The 19,931-nt window shown below is 43.2% G+C and overlaps 1 protein-coding gene across 1 annotated transcript; it reads left to right on the top strand.

The window, feature by feature from the left end:
* Positions 1-46: 46 nt before the first annotated feature.
* Positions 47-15,477, top strand: LOC135499594 (splicing factor, suppressor of white-apricot homolog). Its single transcript, XM_064790461.1, has 18 exons — positions 47-234; positions 2,111-2,271; positions 3,160-3,267; positions 3,735-3,817; positions 4,222-4,453; positions 4,867-4,970; positions 5,106-5,209; positions 5,514-5,657; positions 6,018-6,240; positions 6,943-7,111; positions 7,418-7,516; positions 8,108-8,266; positions 8,676-8,858; positions 9,666-9,903; positions 10,325-10,852; positions 11,078-11,473; positions 14,296-14,386; positions 14,548-15,477. Exons 1-18 carry the CDS (start codon positions 47-49, stop codon positions 14,623-14,625), a joined length of 3,288 nt encoding a protein of 1,095 aa, XP_064646531.1. The 3' UTR covers positions 14,626-15,477.
* The last annotated feature ends 4,454 nt before the right edge of the window (positions 15,478-19,931 follow it).

Raw genomic sequence — 19,931 nt, 5'->3', positions numbered from 1 at the left:
TCACTTAGAATTACACGGCTGGATCCACTGTCTGGTTAAGAGGAAAATGGCGTCAAAGAAACGAAGGCCGCATCCACAATATCTTCCCGAAGTTCGCCGAAATGACGACCTTGATGAGCTGTTTGTGTTTGGTTATGCGTGCAAACTGTTCCGCGATGATGTCAAGGCTGTGGAAATCAACAAGGGACAACACCTGATACCCTGGATGGGCAACCAGAAGCTGCTTATCGACAGGTTCGTCCCTTCACCAACTTGAATGGATTTTCCCAGCCGTCGTTTTTCAACCAAAAAAGGTTCCGATTTGACATTTTGTTTATTGATTAACATGATCATTTTAGTCCCTACAGGTTTTCACATTTCTCCAGGGAAGGTAATCGGTTGCGGTGATCAGGAAGACAGGTCCCTGGCCCTGCTGGCGTATTGCTGAAATGAATGAAAGGATATTGTCAACACACCGTGACCGTCTCTCTGCTCAGTCAGATTATCAATTTACCCAAGCTATTTAACAGCAAAATTACTCAAGACAGCAGTCTGTGTCATGACTAGTGTTGTTTGTTGCGCAACTCTGATCATGATTGCCGATGATCATCTGAAGGCCAAATGACAAAGCAATAAGCATGAATGAAAGGCCAATGGGCTTGTCACATGGATGGTCATTGCCCGTGACTGTATTGTTATGTCACCTTTTTGCAACAAAAACAAAAGAAGATAGAGCAATAGTAAGCATATTCAACCTAGTATAGTTGTGTTCACCCGAAGATGGGCATAAAACAAGTGTATAGGTTTAATATGCATATTGCAAACATGTGGATGTCAAAAAGGACTCGACATTGGCTTCTTACACTAGGGAATAAATGTAGCAGCAACTATGATTTACATGTAGCTGCAAGTGCTACACTTACTTGTACCAGTGCAGCAGAATGCAATTTGGCAGACACTGTGGTGCACGTGCATGTCCCCTACTACAACACTTTGACATGATTTCTACTACAATTTTTAAGAATGGTTTGTATAAACAAAAAGGAAACCTTCAATTTTCAAAACAAAGTGTTTTATGGTGACAGAACATTAGTGTGAACGAACTTATTTAGATCTGTTTGGCAGTTTGCACCAACTAGCATGACATGGAAAATGTTTTTGGCTGTGAATGTTTCTAAAAATAACATGTAAATTTGTATCTCATGAAGACCTGTTGCTATGTGCCAGTGTCTTTCTACAAATCCTCTAAGCTTGCAAGACTTGATGATAAAGAAAACAAATCTGAACTCCATTTTCTAACCTGAATCTGAATCAGAAAAGAATTGGGTTGAATTGTGGAGTGTTTAGACAAAACATCTGCACAATTGATCAAACTTTGCTTGGAATTGGAATGGATAGTGGGCTGCAAACTGCCAGTTTGATGCAGATTATCCTTTTCAAAGATTTGAATTGAAGTTCAATGTCATTATTGTTCTTGGCTAGTGTTCTTGTCAATGTCTCTGTTTCCAAGGATCCTGCATAACTTGCATAATCTGCTTTGCCATTGGTGTCTGAATGCCAGGGAGGTAAGAGACAGTCTGTGGATGCATTTCAGTCTTAGTCTTGAGTCCATATTTGGGAAATTGCTTCAGATTGTCACCTTTGAAATGCTGGTCCTCGTTGCAAAATTTAGGTAGAATGAACTAAAATTGTAATCTTGGTGAATAATGGAAAGTCACAAAGACGTCAAATGTCTGTTGATGTTATCACATCATAAATTGGCAAGAACACTATACCTGTACTTAACATTGATATTGCAGGCTTTCACATTTGAAAATTGCAGGAAGACCTGTTTTTCACTTTCCTCAGTTGGCTTTGGCGAGAACTGAATCACTTTCCAAACATTAAAATTGTCTATGACAGTCTCTTTTTATTGAGACTGAGAGTGATAGCAGCTCTCCAAAAGATGATTCAAGGGAAAAGATGTGGCTTGAAAGTGATCACTGCCCTTAAATGTGAATGCCTGTAGCTGTATCGTATAATGTTAGTTTTGCTTCTCACCCACAACTAGTGTGGTAAGTATTCACTAGTTTTCTTTTAATTTTGAAACGTTTATTAAGAAACGTATTAACTGTGCATAATTTGTCGACAGGTATGATGGCCGAGGACACTTGTTTGACATTGACCCGTACGATGCTGACTTGGGCCACCGATCGGTACGGTCGGACGAGGAGTCGCGTATCGAAGCGCTTTGTGATGAGGAGAGATACCTAGAGTTGCACACAGATATCATGGAAAAGGCAGCGTACGAAGGTAGACATCATAAATTATCAAATTTGGTCAACTATTATGAGAGCAAATCTTACTTATGTAGTTGTTGGTATCTCATGAGAGGTGAGAGAAATTGGTCTGATTCAGAACCATCAGGGAAAGCCTCTCTCCTCTTTCTCAGATCTGGAATCAGCCTAGCCATGCCTTTGGAGTCAATATAGATGTCAAATAAATAGGACTAGTCCTCTTGAAATTTAACCTCACAGTTGAAAATTTACAAAATTCTCCAATCAGTGTTTGCCATTGTTTGTGAATAATCTTGTTATCAGTCATTCATGGGAACAAGTGAGCTCAGTTGCCCAGGCAGTTGTTGCAAGTTTGTCTGGTCTTCCTTTGTCAATTCCAGTTCACTCGTGTCACTGGCTTCGAATGACAATTCTGAATCCGCAGTTCTCCGTCCGTAACCTCCTCTCCCCTCCCTCACATCTGTTGACGAGACAGAGTTCTGGTCAGCAGAGTTCTGGTCGGTAGAGTTCTGGTCGGCAGAGTAGATCTATACTTGAGTGTCAAGATGAGAATAGATCAAGACTACTCGAGTTTCGCAAACCTAACGTCTACTGTCGTAAGCCAGTGTATAGGGTGTACATTTTGGTAGGGCCACAATGGAAGTAAGTTTCTTTAGGCCTATACTTGATTGACCAGCAGCATCATTAGCAATAGTGGCTCTTGCTATTCACATTCAAATTCTAGAGGATTATCAGAGGCCTAAAAATTACCCCATTACGGGCCTAGAAATGTGCACTATGTGAAGATCTGGTTTGACGTTAAGAGTGAGAAACTCGAGTATTCAAAAAGCGCTAATGGAATACCATGTCACATGTGCATGTTTTAAAAAAATCATAATTAGCTGAATATTTTTGTTGTTTTTAGAGGAGGAACTGAAGCGGTTAAACGAAGCTCTCGCAGACAACTCTTATGGAGCAGTGGCCTTCAACTACGATCAACCAGCGCCAACTGAAGACACTGAGGAGAACCAGGGTAGGAGAAGATTCTTAAAATCAAGAAAAGAAATTTGTCATAATAATGAGTCTTTTTTAATAGTGATGATGATAATAATATGATGCTGGTGTTGGTCCTTGAACTTATTTCTCGTGTTCTTTCTCATGTATGCTTCATCATGAGTAACTTCTTTTAAAAGTTGGCCGCATTGTGGTAGGAACTAATCATATACCAGACTGTACGTTCAGGTGTCTCCATGTCTGGTGTTAAACATTCAATAAATACAGTAGAACCTCTCTATAAAGGACACCCTGTGAACTGACACGTGCTGTCCTTAATAGAGAGTTGTCCTGATTAGAGAGGTCAAATGTAATGGTGACAACCACTTTGGGACCAAAATTAGCGTCCTTAACAGAGAGGTTGTCCTTAATAGAGAGGTGTCCGCTATTTAGCGAGGTTCCACTGTAGTTTTGAAAAGTTCACATTTTCAAGTTGCTTTTTTGCAGCGGAGGAAGATGATGAAGACCAAGAGGAACCGTTTGAATGTTCGGAGGAGTTGAGGAAGTTTATCACTGAACAATTCATGATGGTAAGAAATATGATCTGATTTTGTAGCCACTTAACAGCAAGACAAATCTGTCAAATTGGCACTTCAATTGCACAACTTCCAGCCAAAAGATTCCAGTTCAAATTTGGCCTCCTGTCCGATACTACTTTCTGAAGATTTCTGTTTTGGGATGTCTCCTGAATGGACAATGTCTGGTTTCTGATGTCACTGTGAAGGGTATTTCATGCAGTGGTGGAGCCTCTCTGGAAAGGGGGAGTGCCTTGAGAGCCCCAATGGTGTGCATTCGGAAACAAGGTGGGAAAGGAAACAAGAGATCTTGGAAACGAGATGGGGGGAGGAGTGGCCCATGCCAGGTGTTTAGGGCTCAGCATGGCATGGTTCAAGTAATTTTTCTCCTATTCACTTTTCTTCTCATTGCGCTTCAGCCAGAGACTGTGAAATTGAATTCAATCATCGAGAAAACGGCCTTGTTTGTGAGTCAGCACGGCCCGCAGATGGAGATCGTCATCAAAACAAAACAGAAAGACAACACGAACTTCCACTTTCTCGACATGGATCACAGCTTGAATGCGTACTACAAGAAGCTTGTCACCCTGATGAAGTCGGGCAAGTATCGCCCTAAACCACCGGAGGTCAAGCCTAGGAAACGCACGCGGAGTAAGTCGAGCATTTTCCTTTGAATGATGCAAGGACGCAGGATTGTGTATGCTGGGTCCCAGGACGCTTCACAAACTCCTCTCCTGACCAATGTCATGTAATAGCAGGAATGCGTTTCATGCCAGTGATCATTCAGGTTGTGCCTAACATTATCAGGCCCTCATTGAAGTACATGTAGTGAGCACAACTTACGCCTTCCTTTGGAGTAGTGCATGATAGCAGCATCCTCATCCCCCCCCCCCCCCCCCCCCACTAAAAAACAAAGAAAAAACTGTAACACTAGAAATTCGAAAAATGTAGAATCTGGCATTGTACGTGTAGTTGAATACAACCCATACATACGTGTACATTTTTTCCATTCATTCACGATTGATATTCTTTATATATTATTCTATGCTTGACTGTGTTTTCAGCATGTTCAAGCCAGGAGTCGGATGATGATGATGACGATGGGAGTTATCTGCACCCAAGTCTCATGGCTAAGCCTAAGGTTGATCCGAATGCCCGAGAAGCAGTGGTAAGTACTCCTTATACGACTGACACTCTTACTTCACTGCTTTTGCTTAGTAAGTCAACCTCATCAAGGATTAAGTTAATGATATATGTACGTTTACTTGTTATAATTGCTGATGTTGTTTCTGTTTGCTTGCAGTCGCCCTCCCGTTACCAGCTGTCTTCTGAACAAGTCCAGGACACAGCCTATGCGAAGCTCTTGAACAAGATCAACTTGCTCGATTCTGGAAGGAATTCTCCACAGTAAGTCATTTGAAATAACATTTTACTGAAGAATACCTCGGAGGAGGTACTTTATTTCAACCATTTGAATCAGCCATGTCATACAAAATAGTTATTGCTTTCCTGTTGCATCAATATTCAAATCCTTGCTAAAGTTTTTTGCTCAAGTTTTTTGTTTAGCTTCTTTGAGGGTATGTAAAACGTACGTAGCAGACCTTCAGCATTATTCAAGAGTGATTTTCTGATGATAAGTTACTGCTTTTCGTTATTTTTTAATGAGATTATGACTCATACAAGACTGACTGATTGTGACTTTTCTTTTTAGGAATAATGTTCGCTCCACCGACTCCCCAGCACCTTCAGGTTCTGGTGCTGAAGTTGACACAATCACTGTAGCAAAGGACGGCCAGCCTGCGCCACCAGGAACGGAAACTACGGTCCTACCAGAGGAACTGAGAAATGAAATGGCGTACGTATGACTTGATTCATCTCGGGGATATGACATTGGTTTCGAGTTATAGCAAAATCTTTTAGGGGAGGGGGTAAATGTATCCTTAAGAAGTGCAGTCCTCGCGGGAAACAGGGCTGCATCGGGATCGGCACAGATTTTAGGTGCAGATCATCATTGTCCCTGCATACAATATACAGTGGAACCTACCTTAGCGGACACCTCTCTATTGAGGACAACCTCTTTATCAAGGACTCTAGTTTTGGTCCACCTCTGTAATCAGGACACCTCTCTAATAAGGACAGCATATGTCAGTCCCAAGGGTGTCCTTGATAGAGAGGTTCTACTGTATTGTCAATTCATTTTAATTCTCTTTTTCAGTCAGAATGGTGGGTTATTGGCGGCCCTTGTCCCACCAGGAAATATCATCCCACCTCCGCCCGATCTTCAGCCAATCATCGACAAAATGGCCGAATACGTTGCACGTAACGGGACAGACTTTGAGAGCACCGTCAGAAACAAACGCGACATGCGATTCGAATTCCTAACTGAAGGACACGTTTTCTTCACCTACTACACATTCAAGAAGACGATATTTGAGAGGGTGAGTTGTCGTTGATGATGTTGCATTTGGAAATACAGTAGAACCTCTCTATTAAGGACACCCTCGGGACTGACAAGTGCTGTCCTTAATAGAGAGGTGTCCTGATTAGAGAGGTCAATTGAATGGAAACAACCAATTTGGGACCAAAACTAGTGTCCTTGATAGAGAGGTTGTCCTTAGTAGAGAGGTGTCCGCTAACAGAGGTTCCACTGTAAAGGCACTTGTGTCATGGACAACTAGGCCTATCACTGTTTTGAAGTGATTATTTTATATACACATCCTAAAAGATCCTAAATACATCAGTATCAACTCTCAATTTTTGTGTACATAGGCAGGTGGGAGTCTTGGCTCTCGTGTACACATGTGTATACAAGGGGAGGGAGCATTGAAAAAGATTTGTGCTTACATAGTATGAAATGAACTGCTCCTAACTATATTTGCATGCAAATATCATGTACAGTAAGTATGGCCTCTATTAAGAATACCCTCGGAACTGACAAGTGTTGTCCTAAAATAGAGAAGTGTCTTGATTAGAGAGGTCAGATTGAATGGGAACCACCAATTTGGGACCAAACCTAGTGTCCTTAATTGAGAGGTTGTCCTTGATAGAGAAGTGTCCGCTAAGGGAGGTTTGTGTGTACAATAATTTGAGCCGATCAATAAAAAAGCGTATCTCATCTTTAGGCTTGTTCTTGTTTGCAGGAAATGGCCCGTGAGAAGCTCCTGAAGGAAAAGGAGAAGGAGAAATCAGAAGCTGAGGCCAAAGCAGCCGCCCCGGTCACAACAGTTGCCGAGCGGCCTATAAACTCTAGCCTCCAGGTGGCACTAGAAGATGATAAATCACAGAGCTCAACAGAGGGTGGTGCTAAAAGTAAGTTGGCATATAAATTGCAGTCTGCCTCAGTAAAGTGTGAATATTTGTTTTCTCTGATGGATGTACACAATTTATGTGTACGTTTCATTTCCATGGGTTTAAAGCAGGGCTTGACATACATGTAACCACGTAAAATTGCCTGCCACCAGGGCTTTGTCCCTTCTGTGATTTGATCCACTTTGTGAGACACTCACTTTGGTCTTTTCACCTTGGTTACTCTTTTAGTTTATCGTCACCCCGGAGAATGTTGGATGCTGAGCACTTTAAGGATGGATTTTTAACTCGAAACATATTTTTTTGCAGTAAGTGTGAGTTTTTCCATCAAAGCCAAGATCAAGGAACCTGAGCCTGTGACAAAGGAGAAGCGACCAGCATTTGTGGATGAGAGTTCAGATGAGGAGGGTAAGTCTAGTTAGCATCTCAATCCGCTGTCAGCTTTTAGTTCTATTTGATGATGGCATGAAGGTGCAAAATGATTCTGAACAATTAGCCCAGCGGCATAAGATTTTGGGCAAGAATCTGAATCTCATCCAATGTTGGTGTCTTTTGATATAAACTCTAAAACGCAACCTGATCAGGGTTTTTTATAGCGTATTTGATGATAGCATAAAGTTGCAAATGTTCCGGAACAAATAGCCTAGTGGTGTATTGAGATATGGGGCATGAATTTAAATCCCACAAGATGTTAATTCGTTCTAGAACTTGTAAACTTGACCTGATCAGGTTCTTTTATAATGTGAATGGTCAGGTTTTGACCATCGTCAAGAATATGCAAGATTTCTAGGTTTGTATTAAATAAAGATGTGCGCTCAGTTGTTCAATCAAAGCTCCCTATCTCCTTATTGTGTCTGCTTACATGTATCTATACAAATACGCCTTTCAGATACCGCATTTGAAGCTTTCGACTGAATTGTTTGAAATGACTGGCACCTTAGTGTGTCGGATATCAATTGTCCTGAGACTGAAAACTAAATCCCGGCATTTCATTTTCAGGTGACGAATTCAGGGAAAGGTTGGAAAGATCTGAAGTGCTCTGCCGGGAGAAGTCAGTGACGCCAATCTGTCCAGATTTGGACGGAGAGGAGCTTGAGGAAGCTATAAAGCAGGATGATAAGGTCACATCAACAGCTGAAGACTTGGACAGAAAACAAGGTCAGTTTGTCACTTCGAGGATATTTTATAGATATTAGAAACTGCCTTGGTCTGTTGTGACTTACTAACTGGCTTTGTGGGGTGGGGAAGTTTTATTTGCTACTGGCTCATAGTGTGCCCTTTTGGGGCATTCCTGAATCACCCTAAGAAGACAACATGTTACTATTAACAAAAGACAGTTCTCCTTGCTGCTCCTGTCTTGAAATTGTCGAGTCTTTCATTGTTTGTTTTTGCTAAACAGCATTTAGAACACGTTTCTTGGCAATAGCAGAATTAAAATTTGTTAAACTACTCCGTCAGATCTCCACAGTGACACAAATTTGAATGGCAATAACAAAAATATAAGTAGAAATAAGACATTCGTATCTGCTTGCAGACCAATTTCCTAATTGATAATTTTATATTTCAGCTGAGCACAAGATCAAGGACCGGCTAGCAATGGCCGCGAGGGACAAGCTCGCCCAGACCTCCAAGGAGAAGCAGATGCAGGCTGCACGCAAGAGGAAGGCAGCCATGTTTATAAACATGCTCAAGAGTTCTGGTGTGAAAGTTGATGAGAGTAAGGAGGCTGCAGCAGTCCTTGCTGCCACTGGTAGGTCTTGGCTGGGTTTCGTAATATTAGCTCTGCATATATTTGTTAGGTTTCAACCCAATATTTTTGAAATTCCTCTTTTGAAGGAGTGAATCCAACCGCAAAGAGTTGATGAGTAGAGGGGTCTTGGGTCCTGTATGAAGTAAGTGACAGTCTGGATGAAGTAATGGGGAGCTTTAGAGGTGTAGTAGCTCGGGTTTCTGACTAGTAGTCTTGGGGTCCCTGGTTTGATCCCCATTGTTGTCAATGTGAGACTCTAGGCAGGTTTTTTTGTCTCACATGCCTTACTCCGCCCAGGTGTAAAGTCCATACAGGTCGGTATGGTCAGGTTGCAGTGCTGATTGAGCAGCTCATCTGAGCTCTACTGAAAGCTTTCAGGAAAAAGTGGGCTTTAAAAGTGTAAAATCAGATAATAATAATTATGAGACTTATAGCCTTAAGGCTGGCTATTTGTATAAATAAATAGGTGACAATAAACAAATAATATATATAGTGCTAAATCCAACTTGTTTCAGTCACTCAAAGTGCTTCACATTATTACCTCCAGCTATTGACCTGTACATTCGTGATTCAAGCTCTACTCTCTGGGAGTATCACAGGTCCGAGCTGCAGCTATACAGCGCTCGGGACTAAAATTCATAGTTTGCCATATCTGCCAGATATAACCTCTACCATTGTTGATATCAGACGATAAATCCAAAACTGAAACAATTGTTCTGTTGAAATACCAGGAGAGGATGTGCAAAGCTTATTCATAATATGAACAATAACCATCAGGCCTAGTTTAACTGTTATTTCCTTTTGTAGGTGCATCTTCGCCTGTTGCTGCTTTTCGAGACAGTGGATCACAAAGCCCATTCTCATTCCCGACGTCCCATAGAAGGTCCCCATCAACATCGCCCGTAAACAAACGACATAGAAAACACAAGGAATCAAAGAAATCGAAAAAGTCGCCCAAGAAATCGCGATCAAAACGACATCGGTCGCGATCACCTAGGAGACGGAAATCGCGAACCCCACCATCTTCATATGCTGTTGTCAGAAGGTAAAGTATGACTGATACCTCTTTTGACCCTGAAATAATCTACCCTTGTAATGTACATGTAAGTTGTAGACTCGCAAACAAGATGAGGGCCAACTCGGAGGTGGGAAAGAACCTTCTGTGGATGAGGGTCATAAGTAAACTACCCAGGTGGCTTCACGAATACTATAAAAAAATGCATATGGACAAACACCATGGTAGTGAGGTGCTGTATGGATTGATATTAATCAGTGTTTCCTCCAGAGGGTGACAGGTCTCTGAAAAAGCTAAGACGGATCACATGCAAAAATGCTGAATAGTACTGATATTTTGGTCAGAAATACTGAGGAAAGGAAACTTTATGGAACAGTTCCTGATAGCCCTCCTAGAGGGTTGGCACCCTACTGTGATAATAGATGTCTAATTCCGTTTGTTTTTTTTTTAGGTCTAGGTCTCGTTCACCAAAGCCACTGGACCGATCAAAGTCTAGAGAGATTCTGGAAAAACCGAGACGGATATCAAGGTCGAGATCTAGGTCAAGGTCAAAGGAACGCTCTAAACACAAAAAATCCAAGTCACCCCCTCGGGACAAAAAGTCATCTGGAAAAACACGATCACCTAGTAAGCGAAGACGTTCCCGCTCTCGGTCAAAATCAAGAAAAACGAACTCTGGATCCAAAGAATCATCACGCAAAAGGTCAAGGTCGCGATCAAAAGAGAAATCTCATAAACACAGATCTAGGTCACGTTCGAAAGAAAAGTCAAGGTCGAAATCCGACAAAAAATCCTCACGGAAAAAATCGCGCTCAAGATCACCAAAGTCGAAGGAATCAAAACGCCGCAAGTCTGATAAGAAACATCGGTCAAGGTCACCAAAATCTCGACGTTCGAGGTCTAAATCACCGAAAGCTGAGAAGAGGAAGACAACCATGTCATCTCGCGCCAGCTCATCACCAAAGCGACCGAAATTAGAGTAAGTTCTCACTGTAACTCGGTGTTGTTGATAAATTTGAAAGTTCAAGCAGGCCCTCGGTGTTGGGGATTGTGAGCGTGAAATGATGGCAGCCACTTGATACCTAATGGGTGCGTCTGTGGAGACCTATAATAGGTTGTGAAGGATTTGGCACCGACCGTCGTCAATGAAAAGCGACACATAGCAATCACCAGTTTTTATTGCAATGCCAATCTTTTTTTCCAGGTCCACAATAACCGTGTGTAATAATGGTGTAAAAGAAGTGCCCCCTCCACCAAATGATAGTATTGATACCTTGCCGAAGCCCATACGATCAAGGTCAAGGTCGTCTTCAGAATCTTCGTCGTCATCGTCTTCAAGGTCCACTCCTCCAAGGTCATCACCACCAGGGTTATCTCCTCTGAGGTCACCACCGAGGTCAACTCCCCCAAGGTCATCTCCACCAAGGTCACCATTGATGTCCGAGTCCTCATCATCGGAGGCATCTCCTCCCAGGACTTCGCCAACTTCTGTACAAAGTATGCCATCCTGGCCCTCCCCACCACCTGTGAAAGTGTCTCCCAGTGCCAGTAGTTTGTATAGTCCGGAGAGAAATGACAGCATACAAAAAGATGATGAGAGGTAAAATTAGGCAACTTTTATTTTGATTTAAGGGGAATGTCTTTTTGGGAACACTGGGGAGGCTGAAATCGCTGTTGGGATTCAGGATAGCAGTATAGTAGCAGGATTTGGGTTAGCCGTGAATTGCATTTCTGTCTATCGGGAGTCCAGTTTAACGGTACTTTGGGACTGGTACATTGTACCCTCTCTGAATGGCAATCCAGCATCCGATTGTTGTTGATTCAGCTCATGAGGGTGCTGCACTTGTGCTATTGGTTGTCAAAGAGGTGTCTGAATCGAGCTACTGGATTCATGTTTAGGTATCATCTGAAACGGGGGTCAAAGTAATGTTTTTGATGACAAAAATTTTAATCTGGTGTAGCTTTTTGGCTCACCGTAGGGGAGTCTTTACAATACCGCAGTGTCCGTCGTCCGTCGTCGTCCGTCGTCGTCCGTCGTCGTCGTATCCTGTTTCAAAAACAGTGGCACGTTTCTTAACCGCTAAGCCTATGAACTTGTAACTTTGTACACAGGACTCCCTTGGTCAGATGACCTGTGACACTAAATTTCGATCCGATCTGATTCTTAATTTGGCCACCAGGGGGCCGAATGTAGATATCTAAAAAGTGTGATATCTCGCTTATTAATGACTTGTTTGGAATGAAATTTTTGTGGTAGGTACTCATAGCAAGGATACATCATATATCATACGGGTTTTTAATTTGACCTACTTTTCAAGGTCACAGAGGTCAAATGGCGTAAATTGGCTGTTTCAGTGTAACTATGGCACGTTTCTCAACCGCCACAGCTATGAACTTGAAACTTGGTACATATAACCCCCTATATCAGATAACCTCTTGTGCTGAATATCGGTCCGATCTGATTCTCAATTTGGCCACCAGGGGGTCGAATGTGGATATCTAAAAAGTGTGATATCTCGCTTATTGATGACTTGTTTTCGATAAAACTTTTGTGGTAGGTACTCCTAGCAAGGATACATCATATATCATATGGGTTGTTAATTTGACCTACTTGTCGAGGTCACAGAGGTCACAACGCAGACACAGATATGGCCGAAATTGCATGTTTTGTGTTTTTCGTGTTGTGGCAATCCAAAGGTCGTGAGTTCAAACCCCGGTCAGGGACGGCCAAAAATATTTTTTTATTTTATTATTTTTTATCTTTTCCCTTTTGTCTTTTCTGACTTGTATCTTTTCTGACTTGTATCTTACATTTTCTTGATTTTTGGCTCACCGTAGGGGAGTCTTATGTAATACCGCAGTGTCCGTCGTCCGTCGTCCGTCGTCGTATCCTATTTAAAAAACAGTGGCACGTTTCTTAACCGCTAGGGCTATGAACTTAAAACTTTGTACACAGCACCCACTAGGTCAGGTGACCTCTGACACTAAATTTCGGTCCGATCTGATTCTCAACTTGGCCACCAGGGGGCCAAATGTCGATATCTAAAAAGTGTGATATCTCGCTTATTAGTGACTTGTTTTCGATGAAACTTGTGTTGTAGGTACTCATAGCAAATATACATCTTATATCATACGGGTTTTTAATTTGACCTACTTTTCAAGTTCACAGAGGTCATATGGCGTAAATTGGCCGTTAGAGTGTAAACTATAGCACGTTTCTTAACCACTAAAGCTATGAACTTGAAACTTGGTACATATAACCCCCTATATCACATAGCCTCTGGTGCTGAATTTCAGTTTGATCTGATTCTCAACTTTGCCACCAGGGGGCCAAAAGTGGATATCTAAAAAGTGTGATATATCGCTTATAAGTGACTTGTTTTCGATAAAATTTTTATGGTAGGTACTCTTAGGAAGAATACATCACATGTCTTATGGGTTTTCAATTTGACCTACTTTTCAAAGTCACAGAGGTCATATGGGGTAAATTGGCCGTTGGAGTGTAAACTATGGCACGTTTCTTAACCAGTAAAGCTATGAACTTGAAACTTGGTGCATATAACCCCCTACATCAGATAACCTTTGATGCCGAATTTTGGCCTGATCTGATTCTTTATTCGGCCACCAGGGGGCCATAATGGAAAAAGGAAGAAGTGCAATATCTTGCTTATTTGAGTGAATTGTTTTCGATAAAATTTTTATGGCAGGGACTTCTAGCAAGGATACACCACATGTCCTACGATTTTTGGATTTGACCTCCTTTTCTAGGTCACAGAGGTCAAATGGCGTAAATTGGCCATTAGAGTGTAACTATGGCACGTTTCTTAACTGCTGAAGCTATGAACTTGAAAGTTGGTACATGTAACCCCCTACATCAGATAATCTCTGACACCGAATTTTGGCCTCATCTGATTCTTGATTTGGCCACCAGGGGGTCAAAACTGAAAAAGTAGGACATGCAATATCTTGCTTATTAATGACTTTTTTTCGATGAATTTTTTATTGCAGGGACTCTTAGCAATCACACGATATTGATCTTGTTGATGTCATACTCATAGACAATTATTGGTTGGATCATAAACTTATATATACTGCCCTGTCTTATTACTTGACATCAATACACATCTAAAAAAAGTCTTCATGCCTGATTGTGTTCACCATATTCACCTCTAAACTAAGCATGATCCTGCCTACTAAAAGATGTATACGGTGAGCACAATGGCCCCTGGCCGTTTCATTGATGTCCTGTAAACAGAAACTATGAGTTGGCCTGTTGTTTGACGACTTGCGATGAGTTCATTACAATATTCTTGGTCTCAATATCTAGATTGACAAAGAGAGTATGACTTGTTGAGAGAAAAGTTTCCTGAAGCACTTTTTCAGAAGTTTGGTTTGTCTATGATGTTCTCCTTTTCATTCTAGTGTGAACGAAATGGAATTAGAAAAACCTCCTCCTAAAATCGATGCTCCTGTTCCCGTGAAGAAAACTGTCTCGGATACGAAATTGTCTATGGTAAGTGCAAATATGCCATCCATCAAACCGGGCCCTGTCGATTTCTTAGCCATTGCTGCATTAAAGTCTCTGACAACTTCTTAGATTGCCATTGTGTATTGTATAATTCTTGGAAAAGATGATTCCTCAGCCTATCAAAATATGATATTTGTATTTTTCAGGAGGATATCCAGAAAATGCGTGCTATGATTAAAGCTAAGAAGGAGGTGCTTAAAGAAGAAGCTATATTCGATATATGAGAATCGGCGCTAATGAGGACATGTATTGGGACGCCACTGTCCTGCCAGTTTCGAATCATGGATTCGATTGTGAATTGAACTGTCTCTTGTGAATTGAACTGTCTCTTGTGAATGTGAACACATGTGTGGAGAATTGCAGGCATTCCCATTCAGCTCAGGTTTGATTAAAATGTGGATCCGTTCTCGAAACAGTCGAAATCGGAATCTTGACATTGTTGGCAATTGTGGTGCTGTGCTCAACAATGGTTGATGGCTTGCCAATTCTTTATGAAATTGAAATCTACATCGATGGCTGCTTAATATCCACAGGCTGTTTCCTTATTACATTGTTTCTATTGTGTCCATCCATAGCGGGCTCCTTGGTACGACCAATTGGAACATCTAACAGTTAATTTTCAAATTTCTGTGTGTGGTGCGTCATATGGTCACAAGCAAACACAGAACAAGGAAAAAACTGCACAAGCCAACAATCCATGGATACGCAACCTTGCATGTATTAGCTCAAGACAGCTTTAAGGAATAATCCGAGAAATGCAAGCCCTTTCATTCAGCCTATTTGGGCCTAGAAGTGTGGGTTTGTTCTCTATACGGTAAACAAGAGAGATTTACATGTAACTGATGAATTTGTATAACAGGTTGGTGCCTGGGCTCAATTGCCAGTTCTTCCCCTATAAAATTGAATTTTGCGTCTAGCTCATGGGACTTTACTGTCAATTCATGAGGGAAGTGGGTGACGCTAGAGTGTGTACATATATTGCTAATATTATTATTGGCCATGTGGCATATTGTTGCATTTGGCTCAAAATGTAAAAGAGGTGAAAAAATAAAAAATAAAAGTGGCAAAATCGACGAGCTGTAGATTTTTATTATGTTTTCAGTTCGAAACAAGAAAGAGTGCGAGGCTTTGCCAAGCCTGATTGTGATGAAGAACGACTGTGAGTGACCAGGTGAAGGGCAAGGGTTTATTTATACTATTGTTTACGCTCTGTCACATCACTTGAGCCGATAAAGGACTGTTTTTTACCCATGGACGATATGAATAAAAAAGTAAATGCTCTTACTTCAGTTTTGCACAGATTGGCCTAATGTATATGTGCATGAAGTATTAAGTAAAAGCATTTACTCTTTATTAACATGACTATGATTTGCTAACCGTCTATATGTCTTTGCCAGATTGTGCTGATTAGCATCACAATAAAAGACGTTTTAGACATGAGATGGCTGGTCTTCAAATTTGCCACAGACTTGTCCTGTCGGGCAAAGTCACAATCTTTGCTAAGACAACATACTATAAAAAGAATGTTACATGTACCATTGATGTTCAGAGAGAAAGCTGGGACAGGCTGGTCATTCAGGTATTGGACATGGGAGTTGATAATCCATCCATGATCTCTCAGATTGTTTAAACCAGCACATTGTGCCAGATTGTGACGAGACAGTCTCTCCTGGTTTTGTCAGGAATATAAGAGTACTGGTCCACTAAATTTCCCCTACCCTGGGTATATCTCGTCTGGTTTTATACTGTGATGATCTTTCAGGGAACAATGAGACTTCTAGCTATCAGACATGAGAGGTGATAATCCATGTACATTGTCTCCCAGATCGTCTCAAACTGTACATAGAACCAAATTTTGACAAGACATTCTTTCCCTGGATTTGACAGGTAGAAAAGGAGAGCACAAAGCCCACTGAATCCCTTGACCCCTTCGCCAGGTATGTATGTTCTGGTTTAGATTGTGACTCTCATATATTCCCTAAACGCCTCTGCTGACAGCCAGTCACCTGGAAAACCAGTACACACGATGTGCCATCACCCGCAAACATTTCTTCGGCGAGTCTACTGTCTTCCAGTCCCGATCATCTGTAGTACACAAGTTGTGCCATTTTCCCCAAACATCGCTCCCGTCCTCCACTCGCCTACCCGGGGATCCTGTAGCAACGATTGTGCCTCCTACCGTCCTCAAGTCGCCTGGAGATCCACTACCCTTGATGTGCCATCACCTCAAACATCTCTACCGTCCTCCAGACGCCTTGAAATCCATTACACACGATGTGCCTTTAACCTCAAACATCTCTACCATCCTCCAGTCGCCTGTAGATAGTACACAAGATGCGCCTGGAGATCTTAAGTACACAAGATGTGCCGTCTCCCCCAAATATGTCTACCTCATCCAATCGCCTGGAGATCATACAACAAGGATCTTCAGCCTCTTAATAAATTAATACATACCGAAAGCCAGCCTTGAGATCCCCTTGGGGGACTATTCCTCCTGTAACGCGTCCCGCACGCCGGACACCAAATTGTGCAGGTGTGTTAACACAGGTGAACCCTGGAAGCGAGAATCGGCTGACCACCAGCTCATCAACGGTGCTAATGGTCCTCCATCGCCAGTGGTCCAGAGGGGGCTGCAGCTGCCCCTCCCATCACTCCCACTCGTTTACCATCAGCGGCCCACAGACGCCCGCTGTCTGCTAAAACTATACCTCATGATACACCATTCACAGGTTGGGAGAGACAGGGGACGAAGTCATGAAAGATAGGGGAATATTCCTCTGCTGTGAAAGACAGGGTAATTTTCCTCCTGTTACACCACCCGCTCCTCCTCACCTGCTTCACTAGCCATAGGTTGTGTCAGACCATCCCTACTGCTACAGCGGCCACAAGCCGTGAAAGACTGTTGAACATTTCTCCTGCTACGTATGCCACCCGGCTACTGCAAGTTGCGAAAGACAGAAGATCATTTTCAATGGTGAAAGACCGGGGATGTGCCAAGAAAACAAGAATGAATCCCCACTTGAAGCTAATAAGGGGCAATAAAGGCGGACCATCTGCTGATAGGTGCTTATATTATGGTCTTCTGTTACCGGTCGTCCACAAGGGGATGAAGCTGCACCTCCCTCACTCCTCTCACTTGCCATCAGAGGCCAACTGATGCTTGATAAGTTGAGTGAGGGAGGGAGGGGTAGCAGCAGTAGCCCTAGTGGCTAACTAGTCACAGAGGACCGGTAGTACATTTGATCAGCGGGTGGTCGACCGATTCTGTCCCTGATAGGTGCCCACTCAGTCTTGCTTTCTTGGCTCCCGTGTCTTTCGCATTGGCGGTTGGTGTAGCAGGAGGAACAGACCCCTGGCATTCACAACTTGTGGCAGGTGTAGCAAGAGGAATAGTCCTCTGTCTTTTGCAACTTGCAGCTTGGTGTAGCAGGAGGAATGTTAGCCAGTCTTTGATCACTAGTAGCTGGTGTAGACAACTTCTGGCTGTCTCTCACAGCTTGTGGCTGATGTGGCAGGAGGATCCCCTCCCTGTCAGTCTCAACCTGCGCGCAACAGATGTACGTGGACAGATGAACTGTCCCCTTTACTTAAAAACCGTTAGGCGGTGTAGCAAGGGTTGTGGAAGGAATAATCGCTTCTCTTTTCACAACTTGGTCCCATGTCTTTCACAACCGGTACCTGGTGTAACAGGAGGTATAGTCCTCTGTCTTTCACGACGAATTTCGGCTGGGTGTACATTTAGCAGGAGAAATAGTCCTTTGTCCCTACCCGTGAATTGCGTAGCAGAGAGAATACAACCTACAGCTTGATATTGCAATACGAATGTTTCCCTCTCTCACAACATGCGTGCCCAGTGTAGCAGGAGCAGGACAATAATCTCCTGTTTCTCAAAGTGATGTTGAATGTAACTCATCCTGTGTACTCGATCTCCAGGTGACTGAAGGACAGTGGAGATGTTTGAGGCTGACGCACGGGAGGCTGACGGCACATATCATGTACTGGATCTCCAGGCGTCTGGGAACGGCAGCATTGTTTAGTGTGACAGCACTTATACTGTATCTCCAGGAACCTGAAGGACGGTATAAATGTTTTGGGAAGCAGCACATCTTGTGAACTGGATCTCCAGGTGACTGAAGGACAGTGGAGATGTTTGGGGCTGACGGCACATCTTGTGTACTGGATCTCCAGGCGACTGAAGGACAGTGGGGATGTTTGGGGCTGATGGCACATCTGGTTACTGGATCTCCAGGCGTCTGAGGTACAGTGGAGATGTTGGGGGCAGACGGCAAATCTTGTGTGCTCGGTGAGGAAGTTTGGGGGAGAATGCACATCTTGTGTGATGGATCTCCAAGCGTCTGAAGGACAGTGGAGATGTTTGTGGAGACGGCACATCTGTGTACTGGATCTCCAGGCGTCAGAAGGACAGTGGGATGACTAAAAAAAGTGATGACTATCCCTGAATGGTCTGGTTGTGTCAATGTCCATAGTCTCTTGGTATGATGTGAGACTATCCCTAACAGTGGAGATGTTTGGGGAGACGGCACATCTGTGTACTGGATCTCCAGGCGTCTAAAGGACAGTGCGAATGTTTGGGGAGACGACACATCTGTGCACTGGATCTCCAGGCGTCTGAAGGACAGTGGGGATGTTTGGGACTGCGGCACATCTATGTACTGGCTCTCCAGGCGACTGGAGGACAGCGGGGATGTTTGGGGAGACTGCACATGGTGTGTAGTGGATCTCCAGGCGTCTAAAAGACAGTGGGGTTGACCAAAAATGTCATGACTATCCCTCAATGGTCTGGTTGTGTCAATGTCCCGAATCTCTTGGTATGGTGTGAAACTGCCCCGGACAGTGGGGATGTTTGGGGAGACGGCACATCGTGTGTACTGGATCTCCAGGCGACTGAAGGACAGTGGGGATGTTTCAGGGAGACGGCAAATCTTGTGTACTGGATCTCCAGGCGTGTGAAGGACAGTAGAGATGTTTGGGGCGACGTCACATCGTGTGTACTGGATCTCCAGGTGACTGAAGGACAGTGGGGTTGTTTCGGGTAGACGGCAAATCGTGTGTACTGGATCTCCAGGCGTCTGAGGGGCAGTAGAGATGTTTGGGGACGCGGCACATCTGCGTGCTGGATCTCCAGGCGTCTGAAGGACAGTGGGGATGACTAGTGATGACTATCCCTGAATAGTCTGGTTTTGTCAATGTCCAGAGTCTCTTGATATGGGGTGAGATGGTCCGTGAATGGTCTGGTTGTGTCAATGTTACTAGTCCCTTGGTATGGTGTGAGACTGGATGTTTGGGGAGACGGCACGTCGTATGTACTGGATCTCCAGGCGTCTGAAGGACAGTGGGGATGTTTAGGGAGACGGCACATCTGTGTACTGGATCTCCAGGCGTCTAAAAGACAGTGGGGATGTTTAGGGAGACGGCACATCTGTGTAATGGATCTCCAGGCGTCTAAAAGACAGTGGGGATGGCCAAAAATGTCATGACTATCCCTCAATAGTCTGGTTGTGTCAATGTC

Source organism: Lineus longissimus, chromosome 2 (genome assembly GCF_910592395.1).
Source record: "Lineus longissimus chromosome 2, tnLinLong1.2, whole genome shotgun sequence".
In the NCBI taxonomy this organism is placed as follows: Eukaryota; Metazoa; Nemertea; class Pilidiophora; order Heteronemertea; family Lineidae; genus Lineus; species Lineus longissimus.
This window is presented reverse-complemented; position numbering and strand designations above follow the sequence as displayed.

Bases quoted from the DNA above. Each gene is read 5' to 3' on its own strand.
- LOC135499594 (XM_064790461.1), top strand. From the start codon at position 47: ATGGCGTCAAAGAAACGAAGGCCGCATCCACAATATCTTCCCGAAGTT. The intron at 3,268-3,734 runs GTAGGAGAAGAT...GCTTTTTTGCAG, and splicing joins AGACACTGAGGAGAACCAGG to CGGAGGAAGATGATGAAGAC. The intron at 8,859-9,665 runs GTAGGTCTTGGC...TTCCTTTTGTAG, and splicing joins AGCAGTCCTTGCTGCCACTG to GTGCATCTTCGCCTGTTGCT.